Source organism: Hemicordylus capensis, chromosome 5 (genome assembly GCF_027244095.1).
Source record: "Hemicordylus capensis ecotype Gifberg chromosome 5, rHemCap1.1.pri, whole genome shotgun sequence".
Classification (NCBI taxonomy): domain Eukaryota; kingdom Metazoa; phylum Chordata; class Lepidosauria; order Squamata; family Cordylidae; genus Hemicordylus; species Hemicordylus capensis.
This window is the reverse complement of record NC_069661.1, coordinates 99,072,491-99,089,835: the sequence shown is the minus strand read 5'-3', so window position 1 is coordinate 99,089,835 and position 17,345 is coordinate 99,072,491. Positions and strand designations below refer to the sequence as shown.

The 17,345-nt window shown below is 46.7% G+C and overlaps 1 protein-coding gene across 10 annotated transcripts in view; it reads left to right on the top strand.

Annotated features, from left to right (window-relative positions):
- The window catches only part of ATP10D (ATPase phospholipid transporting 10D (putative)), a 120,962-nt gene that overhangs the window by 64,519 nt on the left and 39,098 nt on the right, over window positions 1-17,345 (top strand). For all 10 annotated transcript variants that reach the window (XR_008308752.1, XM_053256941.1, XM_053256942.1 and 7 more), the window contains 2 exons: window positions 13,863-14,122; window positions 15,823-16,008. Coding sequence is in view for 9 of the 10 variants with exons in the window: in XM_053256941.1 (XP_053112916.1) it covers window positions 13,863-14,122; window positions 15,823-16,008 (446 nt within the window). In the remaining variant the exon portion in view is untranslated. The remainder of the gene's footprint in view (window positions 1-13,862; window positions 14,123-15,822; window positions 16,009-17,345) is intronic.

Below are 17,345 nucleotides of genomic sequence, written 5' to 3'. Positions count from 1 at the left end.
GGAGCAAGAGGCTGTTAGTCCAAATCCCTGCCAATGTGCTTCCCAGACTGCGGCTAGTAAAGATATATTTGTAGTCACCTATATCAGGCAGCAGCGATATAGGAAGGTGCTGGAGGCAGATGCTCACTTCAGTGACAATGGCAAGGGTATCATCTCATACTGCGCGGGTGGGAGGCAATGGTAAACCACTCCTATATTCTACCAAGAAAACTACATGGCTCTCTGGTCGCCAGGAGTCGACAACAACTCACCAGCACAATCTTTCCTTTCCTACATTATTATTCCTATCACCTCATAAGCACTACTTCATTTCTGTACTGTTGGTCAGTCCATGCCACGTACCTCTTATAGAGGTGTACTGTCAGGCCCAAATCAACACTTTCTTGGAAGTAAATCCCATTTAACTCAGTGGAGTCCACTTTGATTTAGACACAATGCTTAGGATGGAGATGGCATGTTAAGAGGCACTCCTAAACAGACTTCCTTGGAAATAAGTTGTGTTGCAACCAGGTTTGCTTCTGAATAAACAAGGTTATCCTGAAGCTATTGATCTGTAATTTTGCCTGTATATACAGAATGGTGCTGCCTTTGGACTGGATCCGAGGAACTGTACAGCTAGTTCCTCATGCCCAAAGAGGCTTTGGATTTGTGCATACCAATCGGATTTTTTTTAAATGTTCCTTTGAACAGCAGCACCTCATCTCCTGTAACTTAATCTGGATATAAACCAGTGATTGGAATAGCCCATCTCGTAATTGCACCATTTAAGTGTGTGTGTGTACACCTATATACATAGAACCAGAAATTTAACTGTTACAGTTAGGAAGGAAGGCTACTACAGTCACTGGCTCACATCCACACTAAGTTACTCGTAAGATGTCTTATTGAAATTAATGGGACACGTTTACATGACCTATTAGTTTTGATTAGTGATGTGCATGAAATGCATTTTCCGTTCCTAATGCAGAACGGAACACAAAATGCACAAAGCATTCAGTCAGAGTAACTGGGTGAGCTGGTTGCTCTGATGGAATGACCCCCAATCCATGCATGCGCAGTGGCCATTTTAGAATCCAAAATGGCATTCGGACCGGGATCTGTACATTCTGCCTCAGAATGGGTTGTTTAGTTCCGAGCTTGGAACAGGACCCCTTTTCTAAGGGTTTTCTGTTCTGAGGTCAGAATGCTCGAAAAGCCATGGAAACGTTTTGACCACAGAATGTTCTGCACACCCCTAGTTTTGATAGGAGTATTCAGTACTAATTTTCTGAGACCTGTCAGATTTAGGAGATTAGTGCGCTAAGTATCAATACATAGCCAGCTAATCCGGAGGAGAGGAGAAGGGTGAAGAGTAGACTGTTTAATGTGTATTGCTTATGGTCTGTAAAAACGGATGCACTAAAAAGAGATGCATGATGGAACTGCTAAAACAGTATTCATAAAAACATGGTGTTTGCCTGTTCATGCATGTTTTATCTCCTAGGGACATACACTGCTTTATTATGACTTCCTATGCCATCTAAGAAAATGCATCAAATCCTGACTAGGATGGAACAATACAAATGAAATTGAAATAATATATTTCACTCCGTTTTATCAGTAAGGGTTAATTTGCTTTAAAAATGATCGTTTGTTTACCTACTGGACATGGTTTATAGCTCAGTCTTGCTCACAAGCCCTCTTTCATGCAACAAGGCCTAAATCTGCATGAAATCAAAACCGAATCCATGGCAACCGATGACTCATTCAAATGTGTGTGACAGGACTTTGGTATCAACGGTGGCCACTATATAGAAAGCCTATGATGCCCTCTGGTGGCTAGTCTGAGGAACCAGTTAAAATCGTGGAAATGTACTGAGTCAGAAATAAACATGGCCCTAAAAAGCATTGTTATATTATTTCTGTATAAACGTCATAAGAAAACAAGTCATCAGGATTTTAGCATACTGTGCCAAGATCTCCTTTGCATCACTTAGATGTGGCAATCTTAGTAGGAAGTGAACACAAGTCATCTTTTACCATTTCATATGGAAGAGCTACAGCTTGGTGGCGGAGCACCTGCTTTGCATGAAGAAGGTCCCAAATTCGGCCCCTGTCATCTCCAGGTAGAGCTGGGGAAGACCCATGCATAAGAGAGCTGCTCCCTCTCTGTGTATCTAGCAGGGATTTCCCAGCCTTGGGTCCCCAGATATGATTGGACTACAACCCCCATCATTCCAGCCACAGTGGTTGTCAGCCATTGTGACAGGGAATCGAGTTGCAGTCTGGGAATGATGAGAGGTGAGTTCCGTGGAAGGAAGGTGAAATATAAAGAAAAATAAGACCTTCCTCTGCCAAGAATTAGAAAAGAATATAGTATATCCTTATGAACTTGAAAACACTGGACGTGGGACATAGTTCAGAGAAAATTAGGTGATATTTAATCTCATTTTCAGTCTCATTAGAGCCCTCTTCAGGCGCTCTCAATCCATCTTTTTTCTAAACTAAATAGCCCCAGGTGTTGTAGTCTTGCCTCATAATGAAGGTGCTCTAGGCCCCTGATCATCTTGGTTGCCCTCTTCTGTACCTTTTCCAGTTCTACAATGTCCTCCTTTAGATGTGGTGGCCAGAATTGTACACAATACTCCCAAGTGTAGCAACACCATGGTTTTGTATAATGGCGTTATATTAGCAGTTTTATTTTCAATCCCATTTCTAATGATCCCTAGCATGGAATTGGCCTTTTTCACAGCTGCTGCACATTGAGTCGACATTTTCAACGAGCTGTCCACCACAACCCCAAGATCCCTCTCCTGGTCAGTCACCGACAGCTCAGATCCCATCAATGTATATATGAAGTTGGGGGTTTTCATCACAATGTGCATCACTTTACACTTACCAACACTGAACCTCATTTGCCATTTGGTCGCCCACTCACCCAGTTTGGAGAGATCCTTTTGGAGCTCCTCACAATCTGTTTTGGATTTCACTACCCAAAAGTGTTTGATATATCTGTAAATTTGGCCACACCTTGCTGCTTACCCCTACTTCTAGATCATTTATGAATAAATTAAAAAGCACCGGTCCCAGTACAGATGCCTGAAGGACCCCACTTCTTATTTCCCTCCATTGTGAAAACTCTCCATTTATCCCTACCCTCTGTTTCCTGTGTTTCAACCAGTTAGCAATCCACACATGTACTTGTCCCCTTATCCTATGACAGCTAAGTTGAGGAACTTTGTCGAAAGCTTTTTGAAGTCCAGGTATACTATGTCAACTGGATCACCTTGATCCACACACTTGTTGACACTCTCAAATAACTCCAACAGGTTTGTGTGGCAAGATATACCTTTGCAGAAGCCATGCTGGTTCTCCTCCAGCAGGGCCTGTTGTTCAATGTGCTTTACAGTTTTATCCTTGAGGATGCTTTCCAGCAATTTGCCTGGAATGGACGTTAAACTAACTGGCCTGTAATTTCCCAGATCGCCTTTAGATCCCTTTTTGGAAATCGGTGCTACATTTGCTACTGTCCAGTCCTATGGTACAGAGCCTAATTGTAGGAATAAGTTATATATTTTGGCAAGGAGGTTAGCAATTTCACATTTGAGTTCTTTAAGGACTCTTGGATGGATGCCGTCTGGCCCTGGCAATTTGCTAGTCTTTAGTTTTTCCAGACAGTTTAGAACATCAACTCTTGTCGCTTCTGTCTGACTCAGTTCTTTAGCTTCTGTCCCCAAAAAGCCTGGTTCAAGAACAGGTATATGCTCAGTATCCTCTGCTGTGAAGACAGATGCAAAGAACTCATTTAGCTTCTCTGCAACCTCCATATCCTCCTAATAATCCCTTTCATTCCCCCATTGTCAAACGGTCCAATGGCCTCCCTGGCAGGTTTCCTGCTTCTGATGTTTTTAAAGAAGTTTTTGTTATTCCCCTTGATGCTTTTAGCTAAATGTTCCTCAAACTCTTTTTTTGCCTCCCTTATTGTCACCTTGCATTTCTGTTGCCAAAGTTTGTGTTCCTTTCTGTTCTCTTCATTTGGACAGGCCTTCCAATTTCGGAAGGAAGTCTTCTCCTTTATGGCTTCCTTGACTTTACCTGTTAGCCATGCTGGCATCCTCCTGGACTTACTTACTTATCTATCTATCTATCTATCTATCTATCTATCTATCTATCAGATTTGTACACCGCCCCAAACTTTAGTCTCTGGGTGGTTTACAATAACATAAGACCAATTAAAAACATAACACAAACTTTAAAACAATTTTAAAATAAACCAGAGCGATTAAGACCCAAAAATATTAGGAAACTGAGAAAGCTTTGGCGAAAAGATGGGTTTTCAGGTGTTTTTTGAAAATTGCCAGAGATGGGGAGGATCGTACCTCAGCAGGGAGTGCATTCCACAATCCTGGAGCAGCGACCAAAAAGTCCCGTCTCTGTGTAGCCACTAAATGGGTTGACGGTAACTGGAGACGGTCCTCCTCAGATGACCTTAATGGGCGGTGGGGCTTGTAATAAAGAAGACGCTCTCTTAAATACCCAGGGCCTAAGCCATTTAGGGCTTTGCAAGTTATAACTAGCACTTTGTATTTTGTCCGGAAACCTATTGGCAGCCAGTGTAACTCCATCAGTAAAGGAGTAACATGGTCTCTCCAAGATGTCCCAGAGACCAACCTGGCTGCCACGTTCCGAACCAACTGAAGTTTCTGGACTACGTACAAAGGCAGCCCCATGTAAAGCGCATTACAAAATTCAAGTCTGGAGGTTACCAACAGATGTACCACTGCTTTGAGGTCATTGATCTCGAGAAACGGGCGCAACTGGCCTATAAGCCGGAGCTGATAGAAAGCACCCCTGGCCACCACCTCAATCAGGGAGAGGTGTGAATCCAGTAGTACTCCCAGACTGCGAACCTGTTCCTTTTGGGGAAGTGTGACCCTATCTAAAACAGGCAGATCAAAATCGTCTCTAAGAGTTTCAACCCCGCACAATAAGTATTGGATTCAGCTTCAGTATATTCTCCCTCATCCAGCCCATTACTGCTTCCAGACAGGCATTTAGGGAGGATATGCCAGCTCCTGAAGAAGTTGACATGGAGAAGTAGATCTGGGTGTCATCAGTGTACTGGTCACACCCAGCTCCAAATCCCCTGATGATCTCTCCCAGCGGATTCATGTAGTTGTTAAAAAGCATTGGAGAAAGTACGGAGCCTTGAGGGACACCATACTTAAGCTCAGATTTTGAAGAGCAACAGTCTCTAATCAACACCATCTGGAATCTGTCCGAGAGGTAGAAGCGGAACCACTGTAAAACAGTGCCTCCCACCCCCAACCCCCTCAGACGTTCCAGAAGAATACTATGGTCAATAGAATCAAAAGCCTCCGAGAGATCCAAAAGGACCAACCAACAGAGTCACACTTCCTCTGTCAATTGCCAATTGGAGATCATCCATCAGGCTGACCAAGGCAGTCTCCACCTCATAGCCCGCCTGAAAATCAGTTTGAAATGGGTCTAGATCAGGGCTGCTCAACTTCGGCCCTCCTACAGATGTTGGCCTATAATTCCCATAATCCCAGGCTATTGGCCACTGTGGCTGGGGATTATGGGAGTTGTAGTTCAAAAACAGCTGGGGGGGCCTAAGTTGAGCAGGCCTGGTCTAGATAATCAGTTTCCTCTAAGAGCCTGGAGCTGAGAGGCCACCACTCTCTCAATTACCTTGCCCAGCCATGGGAGGTTGGAAACAGGCCTATAATTGCTCAACTCTGAAGTATCTAATGTAAGCTTCTTTAGAAGAGGTCTAATGATTGCCTCCTTAAGACAAGGAGGCCCTCCCTCAGAGAAGCATTTATGATTTCCACCAGGCTGTCTACAACAACATCCCTACTAGATCGGACAAGCCATGTTGGACAAGTGTCAAGAGAACAAGTGGTAAACCTCACCACTCCAAGCAGCTTGTCCACATCCTCAGGAGTCACAGACTGAAACTGATCCAGTCGAATCACATAAGAGGAGTTGTTGGGCACCTCAAGCTCAGATATCACATTAATTGTGGAGTGTCCATCTAGGTCGGCCCAAATCCAAGAGATTTTATCTGCGAAAAACTCTTTAAACACATCACAGTGGGTAACTGATGACTCCAAATTCTGTTTCAAGGGAGGGGGGCTGATACTAGTCCCCTCACAACCTTGAACAACTCCGCTGGATGTGAACTCGCAGAGGCAATACGGGCAGAAAATAACCGCCTCTTTGCCACACGTATTGCCTGAGCATAGATCTTTAGATGTGCTCTATGTCGCAATCTGTCAGATTCTAGTCGAGTCTTCCTCCACTTGTGCTCCAGTCACCTACCTTGCCGCTTCAGCCCCCATAGGTCTTCTGTATACCAAGGGGCCAAATCTGAAGCAGATCGGAGGGGAAGCTTGGGAGCAGTCGTGTCTGCTGCCCTGGTGAGCAAGTTGTTCCACTTCTCAACCAGGGCATCAACAGGATCACCGGCAAAGCCAACACTGAATCCCTCCAAGGCTTCTTGGAATCTTACTGGATCCAGTAACCTCTTCAGGCGGACCATTCTAATGGGCCCCTCGCCCCTGCAGAGGTGGGAAGTGGTTGTAAGTCCAGCCTTTACCAAATGGTGGTCCATCCATGACAATGGGGAAATCACAGGAGTCCCCACCCACAGAACACCACCCTGATAAGAGTAAAAGACCAAATCAAGCGTGTGACTTACAATATGCATCGGTCCAGAGCCCACTTGGGATAGGCCCATAGTTGTCATGGCCGCTATGAACTCCTGAGCTACCCCGGACAGATTGGTCCCAAAATGAACATTGAAGTCCCCCCACACCAAAAGTCTAGGAGACTCCAACGCGAGTTCCGCAACCAAGTCCATGAGCTCAGTAAGGGATTCCATTGGGCAGCGGGGCAATTGGTACACCAACAGAAGTCCCAATCTATCCCTGGTCCCCAAACTCAGGCACACACATTCAGTATGATCCAACACCCTAACAGGGACCCTGGCAAGGGAGATATCCTTATAGACCACAGCCACTCCACCTCCCCGCCCACATCCCCTCACCTGCTCCTCTACAGAATATCCTGGAGGAAGAAGCTGGGACCAAACTGGATGACTAGCCTCCCCCAACCAAGTCTCAGTAATACATACCAGTTCAGCCCCTTCATCCATGATCAAATCATGATTAGTTCAGATTTATTTTGGACTGACCTGGCATTACAGAGGAGCAGGGAAAGGCTATGTGGGTTGTTGGCAGTGCTCCCTGAGATCAAAGAGCTGGCAGGACAGTCAGAAGGGGATACAGATATTAAATTTCTGGCTACCCTTCCCCGGAACAGCCTGCTGACCTGCCAACGTTACTTCTATTCCTCACCACCACTGGGATAGCTGCCCCATAGTCAACGAAGGTGCCCCCTGTCCCCCCATCTCCAGACAAACCCAAACACATTACATCAACTTCAACCCAAGTCTAAAATAGCTTAAAACTAATTAAAGAGAAGCCCTCTAGCCTTCGCCCTCATTCTCCCCCAAAGGGGCAACCCCCTTTGGTGTCGCCCCTTCGGTGGCGACCCCTCCGCCACAAGGCACATTCCTATAAAGCCTAAAACTGAGCAGGTGACTCAAGGAACAGCTGAGTCACTCGGGCTGGTCCCAATCTTGCCCACACTTCCCACAGATGTTAACTTGATGCTGCAGCCCCACAGGGGAAGCAAAAGCAGGCAGGCAACAGCAGAAGGAACCCCAGCACCCACCTGGTCTCTCACTCCAGGCAGCACTGGGTGGGAGGTAGATGGACTCTCCCTTTCCCTCTCTGCTTAGTGGTAGGACTTAGTGGTACCTTTCCTCCTTTTTGGTATACATTCTAACTTGGCTTCTAGTATTGTGGTTTTGAGTAAAATTCATGCATTCTGGAGTAAAGTGACTCTCCTGGTTTTCCCTTTTAGCTTTCTTTTCACCATACTCCTCATTTTGGAGAAGTTTCCTCTTCTGAAATTCATTGTGTCTGTGTTAGACTTCCTTGGTGATTCTCTCCCCACGTGTATGCTGAATTTGATCACACTATGGTCACTGTTCCCTCAAGGTTCGATGACACTGACATCATGCACCAGGTCCTGGGTTCCACTTAGGATTAAGTCCAAAGTCACCTTCTCTCTGGTTGGTTCCAAGACCAACTGTTCTAGGGCACAGTCATTCAGTGTATCTAGAAATTTGACCTCTTTGTCATTACCTGACTGTGAATTTACCCAGTCTATGTATGGGTAATTGAAGTCACCCATTATTACTGCCCTGCCTCTCCTTGACGCCTCCCTGATTTCCTCCTGCAACTCCCAGTCACTGTCAGCGTTTTCATCTGGAGGGCGATAGACATCCCCAGTAGCACGTTCCTTTTCAGGCCTTGTATTGTCACCAACAGGGCTTCTGTGAAGAACTCTGGTCCTCCTAGGTTTTCTAGCTTGTTATATTCTATCCTTTCTTTAACATTCAGTGCTACTCCACCTCCAAGGCATCCCTCCCTGTCTTTTCTATAGAGATTATATCCAGGGATAACTGTGTCCCACTGGTTCTCACTGTTCCACCATGTTTCTGTTATGCCCACTATATCTATTTCTGTGTTAGCAACGAAGCACTCCAGCTCACCCATCTTGGCTTGGAGGCTTCTGGCATTGGCATATAAGCACCTATATGCTGAATCTCTTACCTGGTGTATACTATCTTTCTTTTGGCTCTTTGATTTCTTTGATCAGCTGGCACAGCCTTCAGTCTGCTCTTGATGTAACTCTGCTCTGTCCCCTTCTGTTTTATCTGAATCTTTTACACCCTCGCACCTTAAGGGATGGCATTTGCCAAACCAGATACTGCCCAGCTCCTGTTGGCTATTCCCCAGGCATCATCATTATTATTTATTTATTTACACAGTCAGACAGGTGTTATTGACTGGTTTGTTTTATCCAGACATCGAGTCCTCGCCAAGGACCTGGGATGGCTGAATTTTATTATCAATGTTGTTGCTGTTATAGATATCGTCGCAAAATATATACTGTTCCCAGTAAAGCTGCTTTTTGTAATTGGCTGATGGTGATTTCTGTGGCCCCTAATATTATTATTATTATTTCTTGTTTACACAGTCAGACAGGTGTTATTGACTGGTTTGTTTTATCCAGACATTGAGTCCTTCCCAAGGACCTGGGATGGCTGAATTTTATTGTCAATTGTTATAGATATCGTCGCAGAATATAGGCTGTTCCCACTAAAGCTGCTTTTTGTAATTGGCTGATGGTGATTTCTGTGGCCCCTATGGTGTTGAGGTGCTCTTCAAGGTCTTTTGGAACTGCACCCAGGGCGCCAATTACCACTGGGATTATTTTGGTCTTTTTCTGCCACAGCCTTTCAATTTCAATTTGTAGATCTTCGTATTTTGTGATTTTTTTCTATTCTTTTTCTTCTATTCTGCTATCCCCTGGTATTACTATGTCGATTATTTTAACTTGTTTTTCTTTCTTCTCAACTACAGTTATATCTGGTGTATTGTGTGGCAGATGTTTGTCTGTTTGTAGTCGGAAATCCCATAATATTTTTACATCTTCATTTTCTACCACTTTTTCAATCTTATGGTCCCACCAGTTTTTGGCTACAGGTAGCTTGTATTTTTTGCAGATGTTCCAGTGTACCATCCCTGCTACCTTGTCATGCCTTTGTTTGTAGTCAGTCTGTGCGATCTTTTTACAACAGCTGATTAGGTGGTCCACTGTTTCATCTGCTTCTTTACAAAGGCAGCACTTGCTGTTTATTGTGGATTTTTTGACTTTTGCTCTTATTGCATTTGTTCTTAGTGTCTGTTCTTGTGCAGCCAATATTAAACCCTCTGTTTCTTTCTTCAAGTTGCCATTCTTAAGGCATTGCCAGGTCTTGGTGATGTCTGATTTTCCACTTATGTTGTTGTTGTTGTTGTTGTTGTTGTTGTCTTGGTGATGTCTGATTTTCCACTTATGTTGTTGTTGTTATTTCTTGTTTACACAGTCAGACAGGTGTTGTTGTTGTTGTTGTTGTTGTTGTTATTTTGATTTCTATACAGCCCTTCCAAAAATGGTTTACACAGAGAAATAATAAATAAGATGGATCCCTGTCCCCAAAGGGCTCACAATCTAAAAAGAAACCTAAGATAGACACCAGCAACAGTCACTGGCAGTACTGTGCTGGGGGTAGATAGGGCCAGTTACTCTCCCCCTGCCAGGGGCATAACTACAATTAGGCAGGAGGAGGCCGTTGTCTCGGGGCCCCCCGCCTTGGGGGGGCCCCTCAGAGGCTCTCCCCCTGCCTAATTGTAGTTAGGGTTAGGGTGCTAGAAGAGAGGTGGCGGCGAGGAAAGAGAGCGGCGGGCGGGCGCAGCAGAGCTGCCTGCTGCTGCCCGTGGGAGGGCGGCGGTGCTGGGCTCACCTCGCTTGTCGCCAGCGCTGCTGCAGCAGCCGCCTGGCTGCGCGCCTGTTGCTGGAGCGCTGCTCCCCGGCTTGCTCAGCCCCTGCGGGAGGCTGCGATAAGCAGCGGCGGCATCGCCAACCAGTTGAGGTCTGGAGGAGGAGAAGAGGGCGCGGGAGGAGGAAGGAGGGGGGGAAGGGGGGCCGAAAAGGAGCCTGGGAGTAGAGCGCCCGCCAGCCAGCCACCAGCCCGGCCGCCCGTGCGGAAGCGGGTCGCCGCCTGCTCGCCGTGGCTGGCAGACTCGGTCCTCCGCCTCCTCTTGCTGCTGCTGCTGTGCTGCTGCTGTAGAGTAGAGGGAGTAGAGCCGCCCCCGCACTTTATGTTGAGCTCATCATTGCTATGCCTCCTGTTATCTTGAGCATTGCAAACGAAAGGGCTTCACCACAATATTCAGTGGGAAGGTTGCCCTCCCGTCGAGTCTGCTGTCGCTAGGAGTTCTGTGTTTGCAACACAAGCAACCGTGTTCTTCTCTCCAGCAAGAGGCTTAATTTTGGATGCGGTGAACCGAGGCAATGGGACGGGAGCTGCGATAGTTGGAAGTTTGAACAAAACGTCTTAGCACAATCCAAGGAAGACGGGCCGCCTCCGTGTAGCCGATGCAGATAGCTTTATTTTTAAAACGTAATTGTCCTTCATTGCACTGTCCTCCTTTCTTTCCTCTCCCTGCTTTGCGTGTATGACAAAAGCATTTCCGGGCCATCGGGATTTCTAGACGGGGGGTCGGGGCGCGATCCTCCAACAGGCAGTATCAGTCCCTCTGAGCAGCGCCTTTTCACTCTTCCTGGGAATTTCATCCTGGCCTCCCCCCCACCCGCCTCATATTTTTTTTGTTTGGAAGATAAACTGAGTTAATTACATCATTTAAATTAATGCGGTTTCACCGCTTGCTTACAACTACTCCCTTCTTTCAGTTTCTAATACGAAATAGTTACACACTGAAACTTTATTTAGACATCGAGCCAGAGGAAGGAGAGGTAAGCAGTGACGGTGGGGGGGGCCCATTTAAGAATCTTGTCTCAGAGCCCACTCCAACCTAGTTACGCCCCTGCCCCCTGCTAAATAAAGAGAATCAACATGTTAAAAGGTGCCTCTTTGCCAAGTTAGCAGGGGCATAGGGGGCATTTTACAGGGGCATTTTAAAAGCTGCTCTGTGACCTTTTTGATTTTAAGCTCCAGCAGTCTGGTTCCATCTTGGTTCAAGTGCAGCCCGTCCCTTTTGTACAGGCTTTGCTTGCCCCAAAATGTATCCCAGTGCCTAACAAATCTAAACCCCTCCTCCTGGCACCAACGTCTCATCCACACGTTGAGATCCCTCAGCGGTGCCTGTCTTGCTGAACCTGCTCATGGAACAGGTAGCATTTCTGAGAATGCTACCTTGGGGGGTCCTGGACTCCAATACGCTACCTACAGTATCAGCCTAAATTTCACTTCCAGGACCTCCCATCCATATTTCCCCACATTGTTGGTGCTGATGTGCACCACGACAGCTGTATCTTCCCCCGCGCTGCTTAACAGCCTATCTAGATGCTGCGTGATATCCGCAACCTTCGCACCAGGCAGGCAAGTCACTGTGTGGGCAAGACGCAGGTCACAAACCCATTTCTCTGTACCTCTAATGATTGAATCATCCACTACAATGAGGCCCCCACCCCCGCAGAGGAGTATCCATGGAAGGGGTCCACAGAAGGGGTCCCTTCTAATGAGCATTTCCCTCTTCCTCAGACTGATGTCCTCCTTCCCCGAGACCTTCATCCTCCCTGACAGCAGAGGAGCTATCAGCCCTGGATTTGGATGCCTCTACCACTTCCCTGACGGTCTCATCTGCATGCCTCTCTGTCTCTCTGAGCTTCTCCAGATCCGCCACTTTGGTCTCAAGGGAACGAACTTGTTCCCTGAGAGCCAGGAGCTCCTTGCACCAAGCACACACCCATGACTTCTGCCCATGGAGCAAATAGTCATACAATACACTGGGAAGTGCCCCCTCTCTTGCTGGCTTTCTATCTTCATAACTGGTTTTGTTGGCTGTTCACAGTATTTGGAGATAGTTTATTAGCAAGTTAGGTCTTAGCTGTATTGGTGCTATTTAAATGTTCAAACTTCCTTTATCAAGAATATGTAGGAGGGAGTAGTACTTACCTTCTCTTCCCATTGGGCTCCTTCTGATCAAGCGGACTTGTTTCAGGCTCCCCCACACACTTCCCGCTAAACTCCCACTAAACTCCAATGCCCTGTTTGTTCTGCTCTGTTTGCTATGCTCTCGGCCTTCGCCCTTGTATTCAAGACCAGCAGGCAACTGACTCTGCTCAGGAATGTGACCCCTCCCACAAGCTGAGGCAGGCCCTCCCCTGGAGGGAATCCCCCACTCAGGCTACTCTTTGGTCAAAGACACAAACACTTCTCCCCAGCCAGAAAACAAACCCTAGAAAATCTCCAACCCTAACAGACTTAGTTTCTCCTTCCCATCTTGTTTTCTTGTTGATTGGTTTGTTTATTTCTTTGCTGTGTTCCCTTGTTTGATGTCTTCTTTAGGAGAGAAATACAAGCTTTTTGCTTCCTCTTGCTCCCAGACCATGACTTGTCCCCTTAGCTAAGCAGGGTCCATCCTGGTTGCATATGAATGGGGGACTAGAAGTGTGAGTACTGTAAGATATTCCCCTCAGGGGATGGAGCCGCCATTCTGGGAAGAGCAGAAGGTTTCAAGTTCCCTCCCTGGCTTCTCCAACATAGGGCTGAGAGAGATTCCTGTCTGCAACCTTGGAGAAGCTGCTGTCAGTCTGTGCAGACAATACTGAGCTAGATGGACCAATGGTCTGACTCAGTATAGGGCAGCTTCCTATGTTCCTATGTCTCTGGGTCATCTCGGATTGACCATATTACTCCTATATTGAAAGAGCTACAATGGGTGGTGATAAGTTTCCGGGCAAAATACAAGGTCTTGGTTATAACCTTTAAAGCCCTAAACAGCATAGGCCTGGGTATGTACTGTAAGAGAGTGTCATCTTCATTATAAAACCCAACACCCATTAAGATCATCAGGAGAGGTCCATCTGCAGTTGCCACCAGCTCATTTGGTGGCTACTCAGGGATAGGCCTTCTCTGTGGCTGCCCCGAAGCTTTGGGATGTGCTCACATCTCTGACAACTTTTTAAAAGTCTTTAAAGACACAACTGTTTACCAAGGCATTTAATTAAATACTGTTTTAATAGCTTTTAACAATGTTTTAAAATTTTAAGTTGTAATACTTTAACTTTTTCTGTTGTCATTTGTATTGTTCTACCCAGAGATACAAGTTTTGGGTGGTATAAAAATATGTTAAATAAACAAACAAACATTTCTCCAGGTAATGGATTCATTCCTCTTCAGCTAACTCTAGTTTTCTCTCTTCTCTCTTTCTCTCTAGCTAAGAGGCTAGAAGCATATCAAGAAGCTGACTCAGAGGATGAGGAAGAACTTCTTTCTGTATATCCCTCTCTGAGGCATCTGTCAAGAATGAGGTTGTCCAGCATGAGAATTGAGAGTTCTCAACGAAGTATGAAGTCTTTGCACCGCCCGTCATTGCGCCGCATATCTTCATGCCGCACATGTGTGAACTGTTCCTCTTTAAGCCGCATTTATCGCACTGGCAGCACCTCAATGCAGGTGGCCTTCAGTAGCCCCATTGTAAGTGTGCCCTTGAATCTCTCCATCTTATGCTTCAGTCCGACAAAGCTACTTCCACCTTATGCTTTGTTAGTCATTTATAACATAAAGGCAGGGGAACATAAGAACAGCCCGGCTGGATCAGGCCCAAGGCCCATCTAGTCCAGCATCCTGTTTCCTGCAGTGGCCCAGCAGATGCCGCTGGAAGCCACAGGCGGGAGTTGAGGGCATGTCCTCTCTCCTGCTGTTGCTCCCCTGCAACTGGTACTCAGAGGCATCCTGCCTTTGAGGCTGGAGGTGGCCCACAGCCCTCCTACTAGTAGCCGTTGATACACCTCTCCTCCATGAAGTTATACAAACCCTTCTTAAAGCCATCCAGGTTGTTGGTTGTCACCACATCTTGTGGCAGAGAATTCCACAAGTGGATTATGCATTGTGTGAAAAAGTACTTCCATTTGTTGGTCCTAGATTTCCTGGCAATCAATTTCATGGGATGACCCCGGGTTCTAGTGTTATGTGAGAAGGAGAAGAATTTCTCTCTATCCACTTTTTCCACACCATGCATGAGGCAAGGCTACAACACCTGGGGCTTTTTAGTTTAGAAAAAGGAGACATTATAGAGGTCTATAAAATCATGCATGGTGTGGATAAAGTGTATAGAGAGAAAATTTTCTCCCTCTCACATAACACTAGAACCAGGGGTCATCCCATGAAATTGATTGCCAGGAAATTGAAATTGAAATTGATTGCCGGGAAATGTCATGGGTCATCCCATGAAATTGATTGCCGGGACACCACATTTTGTAAAGCTTACCGGCCTAATCACCAAGAGGCAATGCTTCCTTGCCATTGGTGACCAGAGGAGTGGCTATTTACAAGATTGCCGTAAGTAACTGTCTGGCCGCCCTTACCAACGAGGACGAGGCCGGGCGGCAGTCTGACGCAGGTGAGGGCAGGTGAGGAAAGAGGGCGGCACGTTGATGGAACCAACCCCAGACCCGGTCGGCCTCTCAGCTGAGCAGCACTGTGTACAGGGAGTCAAGGCAGGGCAAGCTGAGGCCAGGGAGAGCTCCGGAGGAGGCACGCGGGAATGACATAACCAGCGTGAAGGGAAGGAGGGCAGAGCGGAGACAAAAGAGAACACTGCTGCCAGTGATAATGGGCTAATAAAGAGAGGCATTGGCCCCATAATTGGGGGCGGGAGGTGCACAGCCTGTGAGGGAGCATTTAAGGAGCCAGCCAGGGATGAGTCGCTGGCATAGGGCGAGTGCTGGGTCCTCCAGAGAGAGGCAAGCACAAGGGGCAAACAGCCTGGGATGGAGGAGACTCGTGGTGATGTTAACCCCTCCCTGTCCCTACTCTGAGGCCGGACTCTGCGTGCTCAGGTAGGCTGGGTAAAGGAGACTCCATCGTGCAGGTGGACAGTAACCCATCCACAATAAAGAACTCTGGCTTGACATACTGACTAAATAACTTGGCGGATGTTCCTCTGAAATTGTGTAGAATAACTCCTGAGTAGTACTATTGAGTTGCTTTGTCTGAGTGCCAGCTATTCTTGTCAGAGGCTTGGGCTTTAGCATTTTGTCTTCAGTCTCCTTACGCTGCGCACTCTGAAAACCTAGGCCACCCTCCCTCCACTCTGCCTTCTTTAAAATTAGTTTTTAACCACATGCCGTGGAAGCGGAAGAGTCTTCCTGTCCTCATTCTTGCTTGACCAACAGGAGACTGATGTTGTGCCAGACATGCGACTTGTGAAGATATTTAATCAGATCTCTTGCGAATCCTACGTGCAATCTAATATGGGAGAGCTAATCCCCGAGCCAGTGTACGTTACGGAATTCCTCATTGCTCTAGCCATTTGCAACACTGTCGTCGTCTCCACACCTAATGTTTCATCATCTGCAAAGGTGAGGGGGGGGGGCTCCACTGCAGCTGACTGCAGAATTTAAATAACCCTCTTCTGTGCCTTGTAGTCTTGTTTGCCTTGAGAGAATACAAGAACTGTCATTTATAAATGATTATCTTCTCCATTGGCTTGACGTGTTAGCTTGCAGGAAAGAAACCAATATTTCAGTGGAACTGCATGGTCCAGTGACTTTATACATAATGCACAGCAGGATAAAAGTGAGATAGAAAGTAAAACTACTTCTGAATATTCTCCCTGTTTATGCAGTGGTTTTTTATATGGGAGGAGTGGCAGGTTGAAATGGCTTTTTATCACATGACAGTTGCATCTTGGTTGCACCCTAAAACCAAAAAGAATCAGAGAAGATAATTAAAGCAAACGTCAGTTTGGAAGCTGGCATTCTCTGAGGTTGATATTTGATGGCCTGTGCACAACATTGTGTACACCAAGAGCCCCTGGTGACGCAGTGGTAAAACTGCTGCCCTGTAACCAGAAGGTTACAAGTTCGATCCTGACCAGGGGCTCAAGGTTGACTCAGCCTTCCATCCTTCCGAGGTCGGTAAAATGAGTACCCAGAATGTTGGGGGGCAATATGCTAAAATCATTGTAAACCGCTTAGAGAGCTTCCAGCTATAGAGCGGTATATAAATGTAAGTGCTATTGCTATTGCTATTGCTACATTACAGGGAGGAAAGTCAAGCTTGGTCTAATCTTATATAAACGTTTGTTTTAGAACAACTTTGACTGGAATTTGCTCACCAAGGTAGCCATTATACAGACGGAATCCTGCTTTACTGAAAGCTTGCTTAATTCAGGAGTGGCTGATGAGGGCGGTGCCAGGGGGGGGCGGCGCAAGAGGCACCTTTAAGGAATACTAAGCAGGTGCTTACCAGCCTGTAAGCAACATCTGAAAGCTGCCGCACTCCGTCCACAATCCCACACAGGGCAGCAGCGCTCTGCCCAGCATCCGGCGCAGCCATGGCATTCTGCTGGTCTCTGTGCATGTGTGGAGGTTCCACGCATGTGCAGAGGCTAGGGCCATGTGGCTATGCCAGATACCAGGCAGAGCGCCGCTGCCCCGTGCGGGATTGCGGGCAGAGCGTGGCAGCTTGCAGGTGCTGCTTACAGCCTGGTAAGCACCTGCTTAGTATTCCTTAAAGGTGGCCCTCACCACCTCTCCCCGGTACTGACCTCACCAGCCGCTCCTGGATTAATCATCAGTCTGCCTTCCCAATTGCAATAAAATATAAGTACGTGTAACATGTTTGCATTTGTGCCTCATGTCTCCCATTCCTTCCCTTCCTCTGTTCTCTCCCTACTTACAGACTCTTGGCTGTC